General features: G+C 38.0%; 1 protein-coding gene across 2 annotated transcripts in view; it reads right to left on the bottom strand.

Annotated features, from left to right (window-relative positions):
* Positions 1-25839, bottom strand: part of LOC117381626 (gamma-aminobutyric acid receptor subunit beta-3-like) — a 143588-nt gene that overhangs the window by 30507 nt on the left and 87242 nt on the right. For both annotated transcript variants that reach the window (XM_055226419.1, XM_033978628.2), the window contains 2 exons: positions 21022-21104; positions 18013-18150 (listed from right to left, as the gene is read on the bottom strand). In XM_055226419.1, the coding sequence (XP_055082394.1) occupies positions 18013-18150; positions 21022-21104 (221 nt within the window). The remainder of the gene's footprint in view (positions 1-18012; positions 18151-21021; positions 21105-25839) is intronic.

Raw genomic sequence — 25839 nt, 5'->3', positions numbered from 1 at the left:
ACATAATTTTCTTCTTTTTATAAAATATAGCTGTTTTTAGTCTTTAGACAATAGAATGTGACATTAAATAGTAGTGCTTTCTTTTATATTCCCATGTGGCCTTATATCTGTAATCCCTCAGTGGTTCCTGTAGTTAGGTTTTGGTATCAGTTAGCACCCGATTTTCGACACTTCTGACCCTTATTTTATACCTTTAAAAGAAAATATCTCAAATGATCAATATTTGCTGTAAAATCTTCTAAGTCAATACAATTTCGAGGATATCTTTACATATATAAAAAAACATTATTTGTATCTAAATTCCCATAATCATTACATTCGTCTTCTTGGTCACATCTGATGATGTCACTGTTTCCATTGTGTGTTGCCATGACACCCCGTCCCTAATCAAGTCCAGTAAAGAGTGCATTTTATCACCTTTAAGTGTCTGTGGAGTACACTATAAAATACAGGGGCTGTCAAGTACTATAGGTATTGCGGTATTTCAGCTAGCAGCTGTTACATTTTATAGTTATGTGTTGAGAAGACAGGTGTATGTTGTCAATATGCAGATTGTGTGGCGTGGTTGAGTAATTCTAGTGCCATTAGGGACCGTGTAGCTAGTGTAATACCAATGATCAGGTTAAACATTGGTGGATTGTGGTCTTTTGTATATTATTATAATGCCAATAGTACTGCCAATAGTACCACCAATACCACTACCACCAATATCACTACCACCAATACTACCACCAAAACCACCAATATAACCACCACCAAAACCATCAATAACACTGCCATAACTACCAATATAATCACCACTGCCAATATCACTACCACCAATAACACCACCAGTACCACCACCATCAACACCACCACCAAAACCACCAATATCACTACCACCACCAATAAGACCACCAGTACCACCACCCTCACCAATATGACCATCACCAAAACCACCAATATCACACCACCACCATCAATACCACCACCAAAACCACACATATCACCACCACCAATACCAGTACCACTAATATTGCCACAAGTACCACCACCAATACCACCACAAGTATCACTAATATCACCACCAATACCACCACTACCAATATTAGCACCAAAACCACCAATATAACCACCACCAAAACCATCAATAACACCGCCATAACTACCAATATAATCACCACTGCCAATATCACTACCACCAATAACACCACCAGTACCACCACCATCAACACCACCACCAAAACCACCAATATCACCACCACCACCAATAAGACCACCAGTACCACCACCCTCACCAATATCACCATCACCAAAACCACCAATATCACCACCACCAATACCAGTACCACTAATATTGCCACAAGTACCACCACCAATACCACCACAAGTATCACTAATATCACCACCAATACCACCACTACCAATATAAGCACCACCAGTACCATCAATACCAGAACTACTAATATCGCCACAAGTAAAACCACCAATATCACCACCACTATCAATACCAGCACCAAAACCATCAATACTACCGCCACCACCAATATCACCACCCACACTAATACCAGTACCACTAATATCGCCACATGTACCACCACCAATATTACCACCAATACCACCATCACCCCCAGTAGCAGCACCAAAACCATCAATATCAACACCACCACCCATACCACAAAAAGTACCACCACCAATATCTTTAATATCACCACCAATACCACCACTACAACTACCAGTATAATTACCGCCACCAATACCTCCACAGTACCACCACCACCAATACCACCACCAGTACCACCATCACAACTACTAATATAACCACCACCATCAATACCACCACTGTAATTAGTACATCAACAAGATTTTCAACATGTTTCTCAAACTACATGTGCAATTTTGGATACAAGTCTAACAGATCAAAATAATTACGTTTTGACGACAACACAAAATTCCCATTCAAATCCTAATTAACAGTTTGAAGTTATCCTGACTACTATGACATAACTTCAGCCTACTCTGTAACACTGTGCGCTATTTTTACACTGATCAGCTAAATCCGCCAGCACCCTGGTAACTCCACTCTTTTACACAATTTCAAACACATAAGCCCGAGATGTCATAGTGAAGCATCAAGAAGACATATTTTTAGTCGCTGTGGCTTGTGTAAACGTGTGGCGTGTGGACGGGTATTTATTTCATTATGGGAACTAAGATCTGTGCACACACTCACACAAGACCTGCCTCCCTTATGGGGACAGATGTCAGGTCTGCATGATGTAAATCCTTTATTATTAGAGCGATAATATACGTTAAACTTCAGATATGGCATAAAATAGTTTAAGGTTAGAGTTTAGGTTGCGCAAGTAGTGATTGCGGTTAAGGTTATAGCACCAGTCTCCACGAAATGAATGTAATGTCCCTAAGAAACATGCCGACCCAACATATGTGTGTGAATGTTCCACTGTATGGCATTAAACTTGTGTATCTGGTATTTATTCAATTGCATGTGTATATACCTCTAACATACTATATTAATAACATGCATTCTTTTTGTGAGTGGGGTGGTCTTTCCACAGATCTGACCTGTGTAACTTGGTCTTGTGGCATTACCTGTTTGTCTCCATGAACATATGCAAGTTTATTTTAATGCCATACTGTGGAAAATTCCAGGTAAAGGACAATATCTCCACCAGAAACATTACCTAGCGCATTTTTACAGACATTTTGGTGATGGAGACCCTAATGGCAGCTAGCTTACTTTGAATTTGGCTGCTGTATTTTAGTGCGAGAGTGGAGGTGGAGGTTTGGAGCGAGCTCGTGGGCGTCGCAGTGTACGGGCTGTAACTGCTACACTGAAAAAGCCTGCGCGAGTGGGAGGACCGCCATGTGTGAGAGAACGAGAGATGGAGAGGAGCAGGTTTTCTACGACGCAAAAGGAACAAAGAAATAAAGAAAAAAGGTTCAATTCGGCCAGAAAATTCAGACTGTGTAGAAACTATAACTTGCAACGGTGAAGCGAGTGTACAGTGTCTGGATCAGTTCTCAAATAAGTTCCATTCATGGTTTAGAATTTGAGGATGTCATGATTTCAGATAGTGGGCAAGGGCCTACGTAACTGTTTGGGTCAACACATTTTATATCAAGTTGGCAGGATTATTGTAACGGTCTCACAAAGTCCATATTACCCCAGTACTACGAGTGTTACGTTGGCTTCAATTTCAAAATTCTTTTATTGGTCCACAGATCTCTAAACGGTGGAGGTCCTAAGTATTGAAGAGACCTGCTAACTCCCAGCCCCGTAGCCCGATCAGATCAGCTGGGACGTGCTTCCTGGTGGTTTCTCGAGGTCAGACCAAACACGATCAAGCCTCTTTTCATTTTCTATGGATCCCAAATGTGGAATTGTTTACCGGAAAATCTGTGCTTTGAAACAAGAGCTAATATTTTTAAATCTAAACTGAAGACACATCGTTTTAATATCGCTCATGGTTAATTAATGGCAAGGCAAAGCATGAACTAAACGTGAAAGTTTGAATTAATGGCAAAGTGATCCATGAATTAATATCATATCATCATTTCATAATATATATAGGCTGTGTTTTACCGGTTTAACTGATGTTTTGTGTTAGTTATAGGTAAATTATGTAAATTTGTATTTCCATATTACTGTACGCATGAAAGGTGCTCTACAAATAAAACTGACTGACTGATAGGTTGATGGGATATTTGCTGTTTTTTAGAGAAATATCCAAAATAAAAAGCTAAACTATTCCACCTCATCATTATTTTGGCCGGATTGGGTTCACAAACTCAAATGAATCTCACGGTTTTAAGTCCTTTCAATTAACAAACACATCGTTGGGGTCCAACTGCCTGATCCACTCAGTCTCTGTGAACCGAAATTGCACAGTTCCAAAAAGTTCCTTGGCCTTTGCTCAGTCGCTTTTTCTTTTCAAACCATCAGACAGTGGAATCTGCTTCCAGACAGTCTGAAATTGTCTGTAGATTTGAATAATTTTACTAGAAATTTGAAAAAGTACATTTTAGATAATCAAATATGTCCACAACAGTCTAGTTAATTTGTAATGTTCTGTATCCACTGTAAAAACCGGCACATAATAGATTTTTTTATATTGGTTTGGACTGTAGAAAACTTACTGTATTGGACATGGAGACGTTTCATTGTATTTTACTGCTAATGTTAATGAACTGTTAGTCTTATAATGTAAACGTAATGAAATGTGTATTGTTAATATATTTTCACCTGCCCAGGGACAGCACATGGAACATAGCAGTAGCTAAATCTGGTACAATTATCTTTTCTTTTGTAAGATTAATGAATTTGTACATGGCCCCTGACAAATAAAATTCTTCTTTTAAAGAAAGAAATAATGGCACCACTTTCTGAAGATATTGAGGGAGGAAAAAAAATCACTTTTTTATTTATACTGACAGAGAAGATGGTGAACTTTGTGCCAGTTTTTGTATTAACCATGAACCAGGTTAACACATCTGCAGACTGACAGTTACACAGCAAATTACACCATCAAATTCTGACCTACAGCTCTGATTTAAACTATAGAGATTCCACAGTGTTGTGATGTCGACCTATATGAAGTCGACCTATTGTGGTACCAAAACTGCTTCTGATGATCGGCAGATTTCACAACAATTCTAGAGTTTATTTACAGTTCATTTTATCCCAGTTTTGTTCTTTTGGTTAGTCCTTGTTTAGAATTACTGTAGCAATGTTGTAGCTCTTATTTAGACCTGGTTTAGTCCAACTTAAGACCTGGTTTAGTCCTGTTTTAGATGTGGTTTTTACATCTGATCATTAGTGGAGGAAGTACTCAACATTGTTACTTGAGTAAAAGAACAGATACTGGAGCAAAAAAGAAAGTATCACATGAACAAAAAAACTACTTAAACTGCTAAAAGTATTCAATTACCTGTTTAAAAATCTACCTAAAAAGTAAAAACTAGAATTATTTTGCGAGTTTGAGATCTAATAAAGCTTCAAATTGATACAGATTTGAGCAGAATTTTCTTCAACAAAAACAATTAAATTAATATTTTTTTCCTACCTGTTTTTATTTGTATATTTTTATTTGCTCAAACTACTATGTGTTAAAAATAAACCCTCGGACTTTTCTGCAGGTCTCAAACTGTTACAAAAATACTTTTACTTTTCAGTCTTGTTCAAAAATGTAGTAGAAAGTACAGATACTGCTCTCAAATGTAGTGAAGTAAAAATAAAAATTATCCACTTTAAAATCTACTTAAGTAAAGTACAGATACCTTACATTTTTATTTAAGCACAGTACTTTACTACTTTTACTTTGTTATGTTCCAGCACTGGATCTGATGGTACTTGGAAGGCCAAATATTTTCCAGTTAAATTTTGCAGTTAGAAAACAAAAAAATTACTTACATAAAACTATGAAATAAAGTTAATATTATAAAAATATGAATTAGACATACATTTTTGTCAATATTGCCGCCTTTATTAAAACAACAGACCAATCAAACAACAATTCATGACTCATCATTTTGGTCTTTGTGTTCGTATTAACCAGCTCTACATGATCCTGGTGTTTTTATTTCTATTTTTTCATTTTTGTATTATTAACCTTATTTCATCATTTAATTTAAGCCAATGTTTGATTTTCTAACGTTCCAAATCTTCAAAACAAACAAACCTTCCAGGCCTACAAAACATGTCTAAAACAGGACTACAACTGAACTGTTGTTTGGTTGGTCAACAAAATGCAAGTAATCTTAGGATAAAAACATTTTGAAGTTCAATATATTGCTGAAGTAAATATAGAAAATAAACAATAATATGGAAATTAATTTATCCCACTGATGCAAAAACCCAACAGCAGATTTAACCAAAAATAATCAAAAATAACAAAAAAAAATCCCAAAAATAACCAAAAGTTCTGCAGTATTGCAAAGAAAATGTACAGTACACCCCCAAAAATACATTGCTCCACCTTTCATATACTGAATGACAAGTCGATATAGTACTTCTCGTGATAGTCACTTACAGTAATCTAAAATTCGATACCATGAAGCTCAAGATATTAGCTCAGGAGTACACGCTTTTCTAATGAGCTACAAAAACACAAATCCGTTCTACTTAAGCGTTTGTTCTTTTAGCGAGATTTCGAATCCCAAGGCGTCAGATTAACTGGTCCAGGTCCCACTGCTACTATTACACCGCATTTACCATAAACAAAATGAAACAAGTTAGCATCGTTTTTCACACCTGCCTCAGACACGTACAGTGGAGGACGTGATGGGGGGATAATGATGCAGTTTTGGGAGGACAGACTGGTGAGCGAGAATCTGCTTTTCTCTCTCTTTCTCTCTCTTTCTGTCACTTGGGTAACTTTAGCTCATTTTTGGCCACCACTGGAGCGGGGGCGGGGACCAAAAGTGTAGTTTCAGCTGCAGTGAGAAAAATACAGATTTGTTGGAAAATGTGTGTTAAAAATGATTAATAATTGGTTTAAGAAGCATTGTTGTATATTAATGTGGAAGTATTAGAGTACTGGAGGTCTAAAACTGTGCAGTACTTTTGTCAGTAGCATAACATGACAAGCAATTCCCAGTATTTCAGTGATATATGGGTCAGCGCACAGCAGTATGAGCACCTAGGCTTCAAGTTTCATTTGTAGCAACAGTAGCTCAGTTGGTGCGTGTTTGTCTGCTGATCTGAAGGTTGGCGGTTCGAATCCGACTCTCGACATCATTGGTTGAGAAGTCAAGTCCAATGACCCACAGGTTGGCGGTGCAATTTCAGCTCCCATAAATAAACGCTGTTGTTATATCCTTAGGCAAGACACTTAACCCCCAGTGTCTGCGTACACTGGTGTATGAATGGGTGAGTGGTTCCTTTATGTAAACCGTTTTGAGTGCTATATAAAAATGACCATTTACCATTTAAATATATTGTTTTTTGTTATTATTAGGGTCGATTATTTATTTGGCAGCATATTTGTACTACTACTTAAAGGTATTAAAGGTCCTATACCCAATTCCTTCCCATGTATTTGAGCAAAATGTGTCTTACCTCCATACCGATATTTCATCAAACTATGTCCGCTACGTACCGTCTGCATCTGATTATTGTTTTATTGACCGATAATCAGGAAGCGCACGTTTGCACACTAGTTCTTAGCTTTGTTGTGATGGGAAACTTTGCTCTGGTCGCTGACAGTTGTGAAATTCTCTTATAAACTCATCACTGTGAATGATTAGGGTGTTCAGAATGCGTGAGGTAAGTGAGGGATACATTTGGACCAGTCCAAACCGGTTAAAAAGAACTAATTCTCTTTTTCTTACAATGAATGGCTGTCTGTACGTTTTTGGTTAATGGAAAGTATAACAAAGTACATGGTAGACTCTCCCAATGAAATGTTACATAGAGCAACTTTAATATAGCCCCTTAGTGATTTATTAACTGTCACGATAACAAATATTGCTGAAATAAATATAGACTATAAACGTTAATATTGAAACCAAACCATAAAGCAGAATTATCCCTCAAAAAGTAGTTAGTTTGTGTCTATAATGAGTCATAGCCCTTCATAATTCAAATTTCTACAGCTCAAATCTCATTGTAGTACAGAAAAATAACCCAAAAATCCCCAGTAGTACAAAGAAAAAGTCCTCACGATAAATACTGACCCCCAAAAAGTATCGCTCCGTCTAACAAATATTGAACAATAAGTCGATATAGTATTTATTGTGACAAGCCTTAGCATACTTCCAATTCCAATCAAACTCCAAGCTATAAAATCATCCCAATGAACCATATTCGATCTTTAAAGTGCTTGTTATTGGACACATTGATGCTAACAAAGATGAAACGATAAGATGGCCGACAGCCGTGGACTTAAATGTCATTGAGCAGGGCCATATTGTCAGATGAAGCGTGCATTTGAATGTATAAACGGGTGTATGAGCAGACAGGCACTGGGTAGACTCCAAGTGGAATAATTGATGTAGCGGGCCTCGTTTCACAAGAATATAAGATGCCCTTGATGCTGGGCTTGTTTTTCGGTGGAGATGGGGCTAATTGGCAGCAAACGGCACCTCAAAATGCAGACAGGACTTATATAAGCACCGCAACATCAAGGGTGAAGACGTTATGGCTACGGCTTTAAACAGTACGTAAATGTCATGTTGGGCATTAAAGAGTTGTAATCCGTTTATAAGATCAAGTCGCTCTTTGTCCTTGGTGTTTTGGGATGAGGCGCAAATTTAGACTGTATAAAGAAGTGGGCTAAGGGGGCTCATCGATGCTAGCAGTTATATTGGGTATCATAGCAACCAAAGAGCCAATCCGGAGTCAGGCTGATTTGTCTGTTATTAATGTTCATATCTTAATTTATGGACAAAGTGGAAAAATAAAAACACCAGGATCATGTAGAGCGGGATAATACAAACATTTAAGACCAAAATGATGAGTCTGACAGCAGCAGTTACAGCGAGAGGGGCAGTAGAAAGTGAATTGGAGCCAGAGTTGATGGAGCCTAACAAACTTGAGACCTTTGTTATTAGGGCTGCAAGATGAATCGCAATCAAATCGAAATCTGAAAGGACGTAACTGGCAAATCGCAAATCAACTCTGTACTTCTGTATAAAAAACTGCTAACGCTGTAGTTTAGATCTGTACAAACATGCTCTGAAACGTGAGTCTTGTGTTAGTTTGTCAGTTCATAATTTGTTTGTTTTTCAGTAGTTCTGTTCTGTTCCAGACCGGTATTTAAAAAGAACTTTGAACTGATTCTTATCATTAAAACATAAATTGCAAATCGAATTGCAATTGTAATTCTTGTTAGGAAAGTTATAATTATATATATTTTTTTTCAAATCGTTCTAAATTGGTCCAAATATGGTCTAAACATGATCTAAAATAAAACTAAACCATGGATGAGGTAGTTTTGAATAAAGATCAAAATAGAAAAAAAAACGCGTATAATTTTGTCCCTGAATAAAATGAATACTCAAACTGCAAAGAGCTCCGTGTACCGCTAAAGACAGCCCACGTACCACAGCTTTAGAAACACTGGTCTGGAGGCCTCTTGGCTGTAACAATGAGAAAAATCTAGGTTGGGCCAATATGGATTTTTTGAGCCAATGCCAATATCTGTTATACTGCTGTGGCCGATAACCGATACTTATCTTTTAAAATGGACAGCAAGGCCCACAAATGTGTTTGAAGTTGACACAAGCATCCCAAATTCACTTTGCACTTCTGTAAAAATATAAAAACCTGTATTTAAATGGGATATAAAATAAATATATTAGTATTATAATCATTTGAATGTCCAGTGGTGAAATGTAAGTACTTAAGTATACATTTTAAATATCTGTACTGTGGATAGTTTTTGCTTTTACTTCACTACATTTAAGAGAAGGTATCTATACTTTCTACTCCACTACATTTTTAACACATTCATAATTTGAGCAAAAAGAAATATACACATAAATACAGCCAGAAATCAAGATCGATTCAATTGTTTCTGTTTAAATTCAACACAAATCATTATCAAAATCACTGCATTTTTACTCTTAAAGAACCTTTCTAAACAGGTAATTTAATATTTTTTCATGTGATACTGATACTGACACAACTGAGTACTTCTTCCACCACTGTCGGCTGATACCGGCATAGCCAAGATAAATCTCTCATATCTCCGCCCATCGCCAACCAGACTTCAGAATGCTGCTCTGGACGCTAAAAATTGGACGCAGCTGCTGCAGTCTGTCGCTTGGAACTGAATGTGCCGTCTAAGGAGAAGCAGAATGCCTATGTTGTTCAAATAAAGAGTGGCTTGTTCTTGGAGTAAACATTATAAGCCAAGAAGAAACGATTTGCAATACAGACATTTAGACGGTTTATATAAGCTCAAATAAACTCTATGACGTAGGCAATTTGGCGTCGTCGTTTAGAGACACTTTTTGGCCCCAAAGTCTAACTAACTTTTGCAGTATTCCAGAAGTGATTCATGGGAATTCTGAAATTGTCCTATTCACAAAGACGCTAATAATAATAACAAGAATAAACAGTATAATAATAATAAGAAGAAGAATAAACAGATTTTACTTTCAAATGGTGTCCATGGTTTAGTTTTTAATCAAATCAAATTGCCAACGATCGCCTAGAGGCCGTTTAATCGAGAAATCCAGGCCCATCTCTTGTCAGCATGTGGTTTTAGGACTAATTTTGCCCTTATTTTATTGTTAAATGCCATTAAATAAGAGTATGCCTTGATCATGTTCATAAAATTAATACTGAAAGCTGTTTTTGAAAGACGTGGGCCATCAATATGAGGAAATATGTCAGTTTTTTGCCCTATTGCCAATAATAGCGTAGCGCGCTGTGTGTACCATATAAAATCCCCTTTATTCACAGGCAGAGACAGTGGGCGTGGCAGATGGGAGAGATTTCAGCACATGTGATGCTTACAACATGTTCATTATTTTGCACAGGGGGAAGTCAAGACCGCTGGACACTACGCTTTAATACCTCCACTCCACAGGGGGGCCACGATGCACCGCAGGCAACGTATCTTATATGTAATGCATTCAATTAAAGCCCGTCACGCACTACAGGATTTTTCAGTCTTAAACGTTTTTTTAAACGACCACAGACACGAGGAGAATTGGGGAAATTTTAAAGCTCCCAGACTGCAGCCGGATATGGCAGCGAAGAGACTGTACACCACAAGCTAAAATTGTGAACGCACGTGTGAGCCGTTTCCTGTTTCCTGTTCCTAAAACGGCTCCAAAAGTGTCATTTTTATTTTGAAATGTGGCCACAATAATCACTATATCGACTTATATTTCAGTATAAGAAAGCTAGAACAATATCTTTTTGGGGTCGATATTTATCATGTTTACCATTTCTTTGCAGTACTGAAAAATGTTGGGTTATTTTTTTGACTATATGATCAGATTTAAGCCGTAAAATGTTGAATGAATAACGTCTATGACTCATTACAGATGCAAACTAAGAACTGAAGTGTTTCATTTTGCTGCTCATGAGTTTTTAACAATATTGTAGATTTAGAATAGTTTTTGTCATTTAAATCTGCGCTTGGAGTCACTAATGTAATCTCCAGCAGCTTCACCCTGATCCTCGTTGTGTGGATGTAAACAAACACACACTTTTGTTCTGGTTTAGACCTGGTTATGAACTACGCTTTTCTAGCCAGCCTATTGTAGATATTGGGTTGGGTTAGTCTTAAATTAGCCCTGATTTTGACATATTTTAGTCCCGGTTTATATCTAGTTTGGACTTGATTTATACCTGGACTAAATATGCCCCTTTAGTCCTGGTTAACTCTTGCTCAGCGCCAAATTAGACAAGGATTGGGGCAAATATGTTTCTTATTTACACCTGGTTTGGCCCCCTACAGATTATAACCGGGCTACTTCAAACATTCCTAAACTTCTATGACAAACAATAAAATAAAAACCCATTCCCTGCTGTGTCTTTCTACATCCATCCACCATCTATAAAGCGCTTCACCCTTGCATTAGCGCACACATGAAACTCCTGTCTAATCGATCGCATCATGCCATCTGCAAACATTTAAAGACGCACGTGGGAAATTAGACCTCGGCTGATATTTCCACGGCAACAAATTAATTAAAAACAAATAGTGAATATATACAGTATGTCTCTGCATGAATTGCCTTGAGGTCCATTGCAATCAGTATCTGGATATAGACGAAGACCTGGGTATAAGATTGTCATTGTCAGGCTATATATAAAAGTGATTGATGCGTTTCACAACAGCACTTAATGACACGGGGAGAATTACGGGGCGTCCATTTTGCTCTCTCCTGTGCTTACATTTTCTATACGAATCACTACTTGATGGTTCATTTATTAATTTGACGTTTGGGAAATCATACACGTAAAAAAAAAAATGAAATATAGATACAACACGTGCTATTAAGGTGACATTATTCAGATGTTTCAATCTCGCTCACGACATGAATATCATTGAGCAATCAGATCCAGCTCTTACAGATAAATGCTGTTGTTGTGTCCTTGGGCAAGACACTTAGCCCACCTCCTCCCCTGTGTCTGTGTACACTGGTGTATGAATGGGTGAGTGAATGGGTTTCTTGATGTAAAGCGCTTTGAGTGGATTGAAGGTGGAAAAGCTCTATATAAAAATGAGACGTTTAACATGTATTTGTTAAATAAAATGGTCGCTATGGTGAGGTTATGTACTTTGATGTTACCGTCATAATAAAATACGAGGAATTGTATTCAGGGGTAAAAATAAGGTTACGTAAAGGTAGTTGCTCAGATACCAACTATATCTATCCATCCATCTATCTATCCATCTATCTATCCATCTATCTATCTGTCTATCTCTCTCTCTCTATCAATCCATCTAGCATTCTATCAATCATCTATCTATCTATCCATCCATCCATCTTGCATACTAGCAACGATCTATCTATCTATCTATCTATCTATCTATCTATCTATCTGTCTATTTCTCTCTCTCTATCTATCTATCTAGCATTCTATCAGTCATCTATCTATCTATCTATCTATCTATCCATCCATCCATCCATCTATCTTGCATACTAGCAACGATCTATCTATCTATCTATCTATCTATCTATCTATCTATCTATCTATCTATCTATCTATCTATCTATCTATCTATCTATCTATCTATCTATCTATCTATCTATCTATCTCTATATTAACACAAATTAATGGTAGTTTCTTTCATTTGACCATGTTCAAGTTGTAAAACTTATCAGGAAGAGTACTTTTTGATTATGTGATCTTCATGTGCGTTAAGTTTCAAGTACAACAATTACCACTACTATGTATTACTTTGTATACAATAGTTGGCTACCAAAAAGACAAAACTTTACATTTGCTACTATTTCTGTGTTGTCAGGTAAGTTGCATGTTCTTTAGGGATCCAGGACACACCTTCAATACTTTAGGAAGATGTGAGGTTGAATCTTCCTGAGCTCAAAGGGGTGTGATTCACCATCAGAATTGGAAGACTTTTATTACCAATGTCAGTGAACACAACTCACAAACTAGGACACATATATAGTAATAGTACACAATAGTAATAATAATAATAATAATAATAATAATAATAATAATAATAATAATAATAATAATAATAATAATAATAATAATAATAATAATAATAATGTATAAATTAAAAAAGATTTGCTTAAAAATAAAATAGTCTTAGAGGTAGATATATACAACAACATCAGAACAACAGTGCAAACACGACTTATTAAGGTGGTATTATGAAGTGACCAGTTTAGTACAGACAGGTGGATTAGCCAATCAGGGACATGCATGGTCCATCCATATAAAAACAAATATGGCTGCTTAATAAAAATAAAAATATCACGTGCTAAAGTGTGTTTATCTGAGGTGAGGGAAATGTTATTTTATTTGTAAATGATAGGTGACCAATGAGCTCAGAAGCTCCACTGAAATAACCAAATCTGATTGGACGATCTGATTTGGCTCTGGCTCGAGATGTAACGGAAGGCATGAGGACTAGATTGATATCCCTCTGTGCTGAGCAAGCATGTTCTGTCATGTGAAAAGGAGAAACCGCAAAGCAACATGGGAAAGACGCTGACAACTGACCTTATTCCGTCTACCCATTTTTTCCCTAAATGCAACTAAACCGCACTTTTTTGTAGTAGCACTTCTGGTTAAGTGGAAATCCTGTTCCTTTCGATGAAGAATTTGGGAAAAATATTATATAAAGTTGGTTGGTTTGTGTCAAATGTTTTATGTTAATGTGCAACAAGTCAACACTGCACCAATTCTCTGGAAGCTTTACAACGTCTCTGTCGTCCACGTAGAATTTATTTGCAGTCAAGATCAGCAGCTCTAAACAAAATAATACAACCCAACCCAAACGACGATGGCGGCGCTCACAGCAACTTCCAGAATACGGTGAATCCAATAAGTAAATGATATTTTAGAAAGCAGCACAGTGTTTGGATAGCACACAGCTTATTCTATAAAGCATTAACTTCATCAATACCTGAACTAACAGGCCTTTAATCTGACTATTGATCAGCTGAACCCACTTGAGCTCGTATTCAAATTAACCCGAGATTACAGCCGCAGTTGTCCCTTATTTGATTGCATTGATTTATTGAGCCGCTTTGCTCTACTTTTAGCTTAGTAAAAAAAAAAAAACGTTAGCATGTCAGAGTTAGCGTCTTTTCTTTAACATGGCTTTGATGTGTGTTTAGCTGGCATCACTCTTATCTCTTGATATTGTGTTTACTTTTTGCAGATTAGTTGAAATTGTGAGTTATTGGCATATACTAACATAAAGCAACATATGAAACATATTGCTGAAAAAGTTAAATGGAGTGCAGGGTAAAAGTTCTCTTTGAACTGTAAAAAAAACAACAACAAACAAACATGTAGTAGAGAGGCAGTTTTAGTATGTTTAGTGGTAGTAATAGTATTGGAGCAGAAACTGAAGTATAACATGACATACAGACAATAGTAGTAGAGAATAATAGTGCAACAGTAGTGTGCAGTATTGTATAGAAACAGCTGTAGTTGTGCAGTAATAGTGTTGTGGTAGTAATAGTGAATGAGTGAATCTATAAAGCAGCCGTAGTAGTACTAGTAGTAGTGTTGTAGTAATAGTAGTAGTAATAATGAATGAATGAATCTATTTTATTATTGTGTCTTGCATACAAAAAATGCCGAGTACTTTAATGGGCTTATAAGACGCCATTTACAAAATACAATAAAGTACAATAATCCAGCTGCCACACGTGTTACAAACACCAACAGACTCATTTAAACAAACTCATTTGCCACTTCTTCCAGACTTTACAGAGAAATGATGCAAATTTATAAATATGAGAATGAAATAACCATTTCATCTTATTGTCGTCATGACACTTTGTGAACATTTCATCAAATAAAGGATTTATAAATTCATCATAAAATGGACAATACAACAAAAAATTAGCTTCACTTTCCATTTCTCCCAACTCAAACAAACTGCAAAATACTAGTAGTAGTATTAGTAGTGCAGTAGTACTATTAGTAAAGGTATAGTATAGTAGTAGTATAGTATAGTATAGTAGTAGGTATAGTAGTAGAGGGGGGAGCCAGCAGAAGGTGTTATTAGGAGAGTGCTGGTCTGAAGGGGCTGGATAGTGATGGGCGGATGGGCAAAGATAGTAGCAGTAGTAGTAGTGGTAGTAGTAATGGTAGTGGTATTGGTAGTTGTGGTAGTAGTAATGCTAGTAGTAGTAATAGTAATGGTAGTAGTAATGGTAGTAGTAATGATAGTAGTAGTAGTAGTAGTAGTAGTGGTAGTAATGGTAGTAGTGGTAGTAGTAATGGTAGTAGTGGTAGTAGTAATGGTAGTGGTAATGGTAGTTGTGGTAGTAGTAATGCTAGTAGTAGTAGTAGTAGTAGTAGTAGTGGTAGTAATGGTAGTAGTGGTAGTAGTAATGGTGGTAGTAGTAGAATCAATAGTAGTAGTAGTAGTGGTGGTAGTAGTAGTAGTACTGGTTGTAGTAATGGTAGTAGGGGTAGTAGTAGTTGTAGTAGTGATAGTAGTAGTGGTAGTAGTAGTAATAATAGTAGTGGTAGCAGTAGTGGTAGTAATGGTAGTAGTAGTAGTAATAGTAGTAGTACAACTTTGTAATTTGTATTTTGCAATTTAAAAAAGCTGAACTGAAATATAAAATTGAACTTTTTTCCTATATATTGTTTTACTTTTACTTTGCACAAATACACTGATACACTGATACTTTAGCTGGACAGAACAGAAGCTCGCAGTAAACAAACGCTCTCTTCTTGGGCTCTGTTGTATCTATCATGTCTGCTCTGTGTTTCGCTGGCAGCACTGGCTTCACTCTTAGTGTATATCTTGAGGGATACTTCAAACACTGCTCGTGTTTTCTAGCTTCAGACTAATTAGGCGCTGATGAGCAGAACTTTGGCTCTTCAGATCAGCGCAGCACGCCCTGGCTCATGTTTTTTCACCACAGATATTGATGAAATAATCAGACTGAAAACAGGCCAGCTTTGATATAAACAATATCATGAAACATTTAGCAGTGTTTCCCATGAAATTCTGTTTGTAGAATCATGACAGAGGAGCAAGATACACAACGCAACATACACACTTTTTTGGAAAATTATAAATACTAGGCTTATTCTAAAACAATTGACATAGGTAAAATTGAGAGCAGGCCAGAATTTCCATTTAAATTGAAAAAAAAAAAAAAAATTAAAAGTACTTGTTTATGGTTAATATCTCTACTGGGCATATCCACGTGAAACAAAACATGCACAATATAAAAAATCTGCTTTTCAAACATTAGAAGTACAGAATCATCTTTACTTGTAATGGTACAAGCTGTGGAAACTGAAATAAAACACACAGAAGCAACAGTGGTAGTACGTAGTATTACCAACTATAGTACTAATAATAGGTCTAGTAATAGGTAGTAGTAGGTCTAATAGCAATTATAGTGGTAGGTCTAGCAGTAGTAGTTCTTGTAGTAGTAGTAGTAGATCTAGTTGTAATGGTAATAATAATAATGGCTTACACTTGTAATGCGCTTTTTAAAGCCTCTCAAAGTGCTACACTATAGTCATTATTCAGTTCATTATTCATTATTCACCACACGTGGTGATGGTAAGTAGCCACAGCTGCCCTGGGGCAGACTGACGGAAGCGAGGCTGCCAATCTGCACCGACCACCACCTATCATTCGCATAGGCAATGTGGGTAAAGTGTCTTGCCTAAGGACACAACGACAGAACTTGGTCTAGTAGTAGTGGTAGTGGTAGTAGTAGTAGTAGTAGTAGAAGTAGTAGTAGTAGTAGTAGTAGTAGTAATAGTAGTAGTAGTAGTAGTAGTAGTAGCAATAGTAAGTCTAATAGTAGTAGTTGTAGTAGTAGTAGTAGTAGTAGGTCTAGTAGCAGTGGTATTAGGAGGTCTAGTAGTAGTAGTAGTAGTAGTAGTAGTAGTAGATCTAGTAGTAATGGTAGTAGTAAGTTTAGTGGTAGTGATAGAAGTAGGTCTAGTAGTAGTGGTAGTATTAGGTCTAGTAGAAGTAGTAGTCATAGCTCAGGGGTGTCAAACATATTTTCACCGGGGGCCACATTAGCAAAATAGCTGCCTTCAAAGGGCCGGATGTAAAATAAATCTAACTACTTTTTTAACTTGTTAATTATCTGTTTCTGTATTTATTGTTCAAGTTACAAATATTGCATATACATTAGCCTAGATGTAAAAATGTGGCTGTGTAACTGCGTATCTCCTGATAAAATGCCATTTTAAGACCATCATACCTTTGAGTTTACCCTGTCGAGGGCCACATGAAATGATGTGGAGGGCCACATTTGGCCTCCGGGCCTTGAGTTTGACATATGTGTCATAGCTAATAGTAGCAGTTGTAGTAGTATTAGGTCCAGTAGTAGTGGTAGTATTATGTCTAATAGTAGTAGATGTAGTAGTAGGTCTAGTAGTAATGGTAGTAGTATGTTTAGTCGCAATGATAGTAGGTCTAGTAGTAGTGCTAGTATTAGGTCTAGTAGAAGTAGTAGTAAGTCTGACAGTAGCAGTTGTAGTAGTATTATGTCTAGTAGAAGTAGTTGTAGTAGTAGCAGTAGTAGTAAGTCTAATAGTAGTAGGTGTTGTAGTAGTAGTAGTAGTAGTGGTAGTAGTAGGTCTAGTAGTAGTGGTAGGTCTAGTAGCTGTAGTAATAGATTTTGCAGTATAGATATAAACCCAAATATAAAATGTAATACTTATGCTGGGTATTGTCACAAAAATGTATTTTCTAACTATACTTTTTTCATACTATTTTGTCAAAACTGCAGTGAAATGACTCTCTTCTGTTTGTACGTGCCCTCGACTATTCAGCATATTTTCGTATTTTGAAAAGCTCTGCACAAATGTCATCCTGACCTACTCGCACGTATAAACAGTGGATTTACCTGTGGAAAAGACAACATTCCTGGACACCAGCTTGTAGTCCACGATGGAAAACTGCGGCAGTTCGATCCTGGTCACTCCGGTAACAGCCGCCGCTCCTCCTTTCCAGTAAAACTCTATGTCGTCTGTGGTGTACCCATCTGTAAGTACAAACGTATATATTCTCTTTATACATATAGATATATACATAGGACCCATCTGTGGCGCAGTTGTGAGGGGCTGGTCTGATTTATGCAGAGTTATAGAGGACAGCTGGGCGAGAGGCGGAGTGTGGACATGCAAGTACACGTCTCAAGTTTGAACTGAGGAGTACACCGTTTTGGCATATATGTCATAAGAAAAAAAAGTAAAAATAAATAAATAAATACATACATAAATACATAAAATGTATAAAAAAAAATGAATAGTGTATAAGTAAAAACATGTTGTTTTTTTGCATAAATGTAAAATTCAATATAATAATAAATAAAACAAAAATAAAATAAATAATAAAAATTTTAAATATATAATAAAAAGAAAAATAATAATATAAAGTAATTTTCAAAATATTGGCCTACAGGTGCCTAACAATGTGGGCTGTGATAACATTTCTGGTTGGGATGTTGGCCAACTTGCTTGTCTCCATGGAGATGTTTTTTCTTTGCCTGGAATGTTCCACAGTATGGCATTACGCTTTATCTCAAAATTATTCCATTACAGGTATTTTGATGTATGATGGTATTTTGTCAATAAAATACCTTGAAAAACATGTGTGCTTATCGTGAGCTGAGTCGGCTCTCCACAGATCTAACCTGTAACTTGGCCCGGTTGTCTCCATGGAGATAGACTTCGTTGATGTTTCATGCGATACTGTGGAACAATCCAGACCACGCAATAACATCAATAAAGACGAGCAGAAAAGCTACATAACGCACCTCTTAACTACTACATTTATGACTGCAGAGCTGAGCCAATGAGCCACAGATCTGACCTGTAACTTAGCCTGGTTGTCTCCTTAGTGATAAATATGTTTAAGACAACACTGTGGAACATTCCAAACCAAGCAACAACATCCATAAGGACAAGCAGAAAAATTACATAGTGGATCTTTAAATTATGACTTCAGTCAGTTCTTTGAACACATTTAATCCAACTGAGGTAAATCAGCGCGGTCATCAGGCCAACAACACTGATCTTTTTTATTTCCCTGGAGACCTAGGTGTAAATCTATTTGGTCTGAGCTGAATTTTGAGCAGTTTAAGTCATAAATTAGAATATTAAGCAGACACCATGGCACTGATGTTCATTGTATAGACATTATTCTTGTAAATTAAGACACTATAGTTTATTTATTTGATGATATCCACAAACAGCAAGGGACAAATCCAAAAGTGCCACAAAACACAAGTGTTTTATTTCCCCCGAGTGAAACGTGTGACTGATGCTTTGATTAAAAAGGACCAAATTAGAAGCAAAGGAGTTGTGCTGTTGTCCCATATGTTCATTAAATGCATATGTTTAAATTAGCTGCTACCGACGTGCGGAGTGCACAGTCTGTAAACGTCTAGAATGTGATCCAAGAATACTAACATTTTGGAGTGGACTTTTCCTTTAAAGAAAGCCAAAAGTAAACTGGGTCCATCACCTGCTGTCCAGAATGTCCCACTGTACGGCATTAAACATATCCCTCTTTATTTATTCCATTATAGAAGTTTTAATTACGAACAGAATGTAAAGAAACAGGTGCACCCTTCCACAGATCTGAAAGTAATGTGGCCCATCATGGAGGTATATATGTTAACCCTAACCCTGACATCTCCATGGAGACAAGCAGGTGACAGACCCTCCATCAGAAAAGTTACACGGTGCAACTTTTAAGCTAACTACCTACTAAACATGACTAAACACTTGTATTAATAATGTATACTTCAGCTAGTAATTATAAGCAGTACTTTGTGTGCCGTGTACATGCAGTGGGATTATTCAGGTGTTTAACCTGTACCAGATGGTCCAAGGCATTTATCTATTTATAGATTTATACGCAAAATTATTCTAATTTCTGTATCACACCGCGCACAGGATGAGGAGGAGTGTGGAGGAGTTCAAGTATCTCGGGGTCTTGTTCACAAGTCAGGGAAGGATGGAGAGTGAGATTGACAGGTGGATTGGAGCAGCGTCTGCAGTGATGTGGTCCCTACATTGGTTTGTTGTGGTGAAGAAGGAGCTGAGTCGAAAGGCAAAGCTCTTGATTTACCGGTCAATCTACGCTCCTACCCTCACCTATGGTCATGAGCTCTGGGTAATGACCGAAAGGACAAGATCACGGATATAAGCGGCCGAAATGAGTTTCCTCTGCAGGGAGGCTGGGCGCTCCCTTAGAGATAGGGTGAGGAGCTCGGTGACATGGGAGGAGCTTGGAGTAGAGCCACTGCTCCTCCACATCGAGAGGAGCAGCTGAGGTGGCTCGGGCATCTGTTCAGGATACTCCACCGGAGGACCTGGAGGTGTGATAAGTCTGGGAGTCCCTACTTAGACTGCTGCTCCCTGCGACCCGGCCCCGGATAAGAGGAAGAAAATGGATGGATGAACCACGCACAGGAAAAGTACAGTTACATTATACAAGTGTAGGATTAAAATGAATCAACTGCATTTTCACCATGGCGCTTTTTGAACAGAATCTCAATTTTTCAAACATTCCAAGTCTGTCTGCAATCCCACATAATAATTTTAATGCTAATGCTAATACTTTTAATTTCTATTGTCCTAATTCCACTCTTGCTATTGAAAACACACGTCACTGTTCCCTTTTAGCTCGTGGTGTATTGTTAGTCCTTCTTCTTACACTACGTTTGATATCGACTCCAAAGCATCTCACAGCACCTGGATAAAAAGACCCTCCTAGCTTTGAAATCGTAGCCACCGCTAGCACGTAAAAATGCTTTCGGTGGCACTAAATATTGACATATCACTCACAAAGATTGTATTTTAAATTTAATTTGTTTTTACTGTTTTTACTGGTGCTTTCTACTCACAGCTTTCTATCTCCAGAGTGCAGTTTTGCTCATCCAGAGGGTAGCGGCGTAGATCCATCATGCAGGCTGCCGTCGTAGTGATCCTGCACCGAAACACATATAGAGAATATTAAGTCATCTCAATACAAGGCACTGACAGAAAGATGGATGGCAAGGAAGGAGGAGAGGAAGGAGGAGGAGAGAGAGAGGAAGCTAGGAAACTAGAATGATTCATTTTAGGGAAGTGTATACAATGTAGCAATTGCCAGTGGTTTTCAAATTGGGGTGTGTGCACAATAGCGATGTACGACCATAGACTGTATATATAAAAGGACATAGCTAATCTGCTAGCCGCCGCGCTCCAAATAGGAAGTGATCATGCTGTCAGACTCGCCGTTTTGGTCCTAAAATGTTCGTATTAACCCATGCTACATGATTCTGGTATTTTTATTTCAATATTTGTGTCTGTAAATCAAGATATGAACAGTAATAATAGACAAATCAGGCGCCTTCTTTCCTCGAAGTCGCTCGCATTAGCAATAGGTTTGACTGACAGTGTTACTAGGCGCCCGCTCCCTGCTAAACCAGCGATGCGGGATGGAATGGGCGTTACCGTCAAAAGCCTCACTCCGGATAGTTTTTTTTGGTCGCTGTGATACTCACGGTTGGAATTCCTAATATGCAACTTAGCTCCAAATTCGTCGCTATACCTGCTAGCTTCAATGGGCTTCAATTGACTGGAGCTGAACGCTATGGGTGACGTCACACTCACTTAGTCCTCCTCTGACCTGTAACATGGCCTCCTGGCATCACCCACTTATTTCCATGGATACGATACAAATTTAATGCCATACTGTGCAAAATTTCATGGCAAATGATAAAAAGGTTTCAAAGGAAGTCGTTGTTTCTGTTTAGTTTTTTTTTTTCAATCCAGGGAAAAGCAATTACATCTCCATGGAAACAAGCCGACGGCAGACTCCAGTTGTAGTAAAGTTACACAGCGCACCTTTAAGCGCTCCTTTCCATCTGCAACATTTCCCAAGATATCTCAACTGGAAACTAAACGTCCATTTCTCTAGGCTAACTTCCTCATATCGTCTCGCATTACGCAGCACTGGCAGAGTCGTCGGCCTAAATGAAGTTATTCCACTGAGCTTGAATGCTGACTGTGTAACCGTATACATCACTATATACCCTTCACATCACCGGAGACGGGTTTGATCAAGATTTCGTGCAAATTTGCCCAGTCAAACAAATATGTCAATGGCAAATTCAGACTTGGAGTGTGTCTGCGGGCGATCTCTGGGGAGTGGAGTTTTGTTTGGCACCGGCAGAGGCTCAAACTGTTCCTAAAAAGATGTTAAAAATAAACACGAGATGCAAATTGCGGTTGATTGGGAGGTCTAGTTGGCAGGGAGCCAGTGGGTGTAATGGGGAGAGAAAGGGACAGGGACTTGGACAAGATAGAAATTGCTAATTAAATAGCATTAGTAGGGCAGTGTGACAAAAGAAATAATTGCGTTTTTACAATCACACTCATCAATCTTGATTTTTAGATGATTTTTTAACACGATTTATTGAATGAATTCAAGCTTTTGAGGAACAAATTTGATGTTTTGTGCTGAACGCTGCTCCCACCTGCGTGCTTTTTGGCTGTAGACTGCCCCATTAAAACGACTCAAGCTGATCATTAATAATGTTAAATGACTGAATCTCAATCTTAATTAAAGTTTGATTAATTCCACGACCCAACATCATCGTTTTACAACTATCTGAAAAATGAGAGGGAAAAAATTAAAATTCTCCACAAAGGCTCTATCTCTTCCTCCAGTATTCCCCCAAAGCTGCTCAGTATTCTGCAGGTGCCTGGCTCTGCTGTGTACCTGACTTACATTCATGTAGGACGCACCTCCCAGAGCACATCTCCTCTTTCATCTGCACAACACCCCGAGACCAGCAGGAGACCACAGGCTAAGTGCCGTTTGCATAATCAGACCTACTACAGAAAAATAAACATCCAAGGGCTGATTTAGACCTGGTTTAGACCTGGTTTAGACCTGGTTTAGACCTGGTTTAGATCTGGTTTAGACCTAGTTTGGACCTGGTTCGGTCCTAGTTTAGACATGGTTTAGACCAGGTTTAGGCCTGGTTTAGACCTGGTTTAGGCCTGGTTTAGATCTGGTTTGGACCTGGTTTAGACCTGGTTTAGGCCTGGTTTAGATCTGGTTTGGACCTGGTTTAGACCTAGTTTGGACCTGGTTCGGTCCTGGTTTAGACCTGGTTTAGGCCTGGTTTGGACCTGGTTTGGCCCTGGTTTGCACCTGGTTTAGACCTGGTTTAGATCTTATTTAGACCTGGTTTAGACTTGGTTTAGACTTGGTTTAGACCTGGTTTAGATCTTATTTAGACCTGGTTTAGACCTGGTTTAGACCTGGTTTAAATCTGGTTTAGACCTGGTTTAAATCTGGTTTAGGCCTGGTTTGGACCTGGTTTAGCCCTGGTTTAGATCTTATTTAGACCTGGTTTAGGCTTGGTTTAGACCTGGTTTAGACCTGGTTTAGATCTTATTTAGACCTGGTTAAGACTTGGTTTAGATCTGATTTGGACCAAATTTAGATCTTGTTTAGACCTGGTTTAGACCTGGTTTAGCAGGTATTGTATTACCAAGAGCTAGTCCTGGTTTAGTTCTATTTCAAAATTGGCAAAATATATAAATATCTTGATATTTTTGGGTAATACTTTTTCAGATCATATTTATTCAAAAGAGCATTCATGACAGAGCTAGTCCTAATTTAGTTTAGATTTAACCTCATTCAGTTCAGTTCAGCCCCAGTGCTGGCCTCCATTAGCCCTAACATAAAGATAGTTTAGTTTTAGTTCTAGTTTAACCATAGTTTGCTATTATCACCCATGTTATTGAATTAGCACTGTTCCTTACTCTCATTTACTCCTAATTTAGGTTTAGTATAGCCTGATTTTTTTTTTTATTTGGCTTGTTTAAGTGTGAGTTCACATTAGTCCTGGTTTGAGCCCAGTTCAGTCCTGATCTAGTCCCAGTCTAGTCCTAATTTAGTGCCAGTTATGATCACACTAAGTCTGGTTTAGTCCAGTTTCATGCCTTGGTTGAGTCTTCATTTCACTAGGGTTAGTTCAAAGTGTTTCCAGGTTTAATATTATTCATATAGTCAGCACACAATTATTTGTATAGCTAATTGTGAACCTTATTTAGTCCTGGTTTAGTTCTACAAAATCAACTTTTCAGAGTTTTTAACCATGGTATAGTTGTTTCATCTTTTTAGTTACCCTCTCCAAGTTGTTTTTGAGTGATTCATGCATGTTGGAGTAATTTTTAATCACTTATTTTCAAGACGCCATATTGCCGATGAGTCCCCGATGCCCACTGTGACGTACGTTCTTCAGTTATTTTCTTAATTGGTGAGTCGCATAGGATTCGGCAGCGTTGTGTAGTCATTTTGGTATGATGTGCCGCTGTCCATAGGAGGAGCCGACAGCTACAGGGTTGTTTATGATGACATTTACGGCTCCCGTTGGACACCGCAGTTTTCTAATATGGAAGTGAGCAGACTTGTCTCTTTTATTAAATCGTTTTAGATGCTTTAAACCTGATTTAGTAACGTAATCTGGCAGATCGTGGTGTATCTGTAACGTACACTACTTGGTTCGGCCCTGGTTTAGTCCTCATTTAATCCTGGTTTAGACCTGCTTTAGTCTCACCAAACCCCACTGCGAGCACTTCCTAATAATTCAAAGTCTCCATATTCATAAGTGTGTCTTCTGAACTTGCTTGTCTGCCACATCAATGGAAATTCAAATTAACGTCGAATCAAACAACAGCTGCGTGCTCGAAATGACACGAGAGGTATAGAGTCTACGGAGGTCCATTCTGTTGGAGCGGTTTGAATGTTTAGCCTTAAAACTAAAATGAGATCCCTCAAAGCTTGACTCTTAACCCGATTCATCTGCTCTTTGGCCAAATGTGCATTTTTTTGGCTACTCTACTCAACATTGTGTCCTTGGGCAAGACACCCATCCATCTATACGTCCATTTTCTTCCAGCAGTCTAAGCAGGAACTCCCAGACTTCCCTCACCCCAGACACATCCTCCAGCGCTTCCAGTGGGACCCCAAGGCGTTCCCAGGCCAGCCGAGAGACATGGTCCCTCCAACGTGTCCTGGGTCGTCCACAGGGCCTCCTCCCGGTGCGTCCTTGAGCAAGACACCTCAACTACAATACATCTGCCGTCATTTTGCCGTTTTAACACTGGATCACTATGGCAACTAGATAGCAATCGTATTGAATGATTAATGAACGAATAAAGCCTTCTGAACAATTATATAGAAACAAATCAACAGCTGTACATGTTAAACCTTCCTCATTTTACTTGTCACAGTCGACAAAGGCTACAGCTAACAAAAGATTATAATTAGCATAGCAATATTCATGTCTTTTAAGGCTATGCTATTCTTGGCTTTGTACAGATGAAGCAAAATGTGATTTGGAAAACATATCTCCAGGGAGTTAACCAGCTAAACTGAAAGTATTTGGAGACCTAGCATAGCAGATACATTGCTAGCTAAAAAGGTCAAGCAAAGTTCACGTTTCTACATACGTAAACCTCATGCTGACTGGGAACTTTCCGTTAAATGCCACCAATACTTTTAAATGTTTAATTACAACTTTAAGTGCTGCGTAATGAACTAATTAGCAAGCTAGCAATGCAATATTAATGCAAGTGTTCGGTAAGTTATGCTAACCCAGCAGGTTGCGCGCTCAGTAAACATAACATCCATGTGTCAATCAATATATTTTGTCAGTCAG

The sequence above is a fragment of the Periophthalmus magnuspinnatus genome, chromosome 2, assembly GCF_009829125.3.
Source record: "Periophthalmus magnuspinnatus isolate fPerMag1 chromosome 2, fPerMag1.2.pri, whole genome shotgun sequence".
NCBI lineage: Eukaryota > Metazoa > Chordata > Actinopteri > Gobiiformes > Gobiidae > Periophthalmus > Periophthalmus magnuspinnatus.
This window is presented reverse-complemented; position numbering and strand designations above follow the sequence as displayed.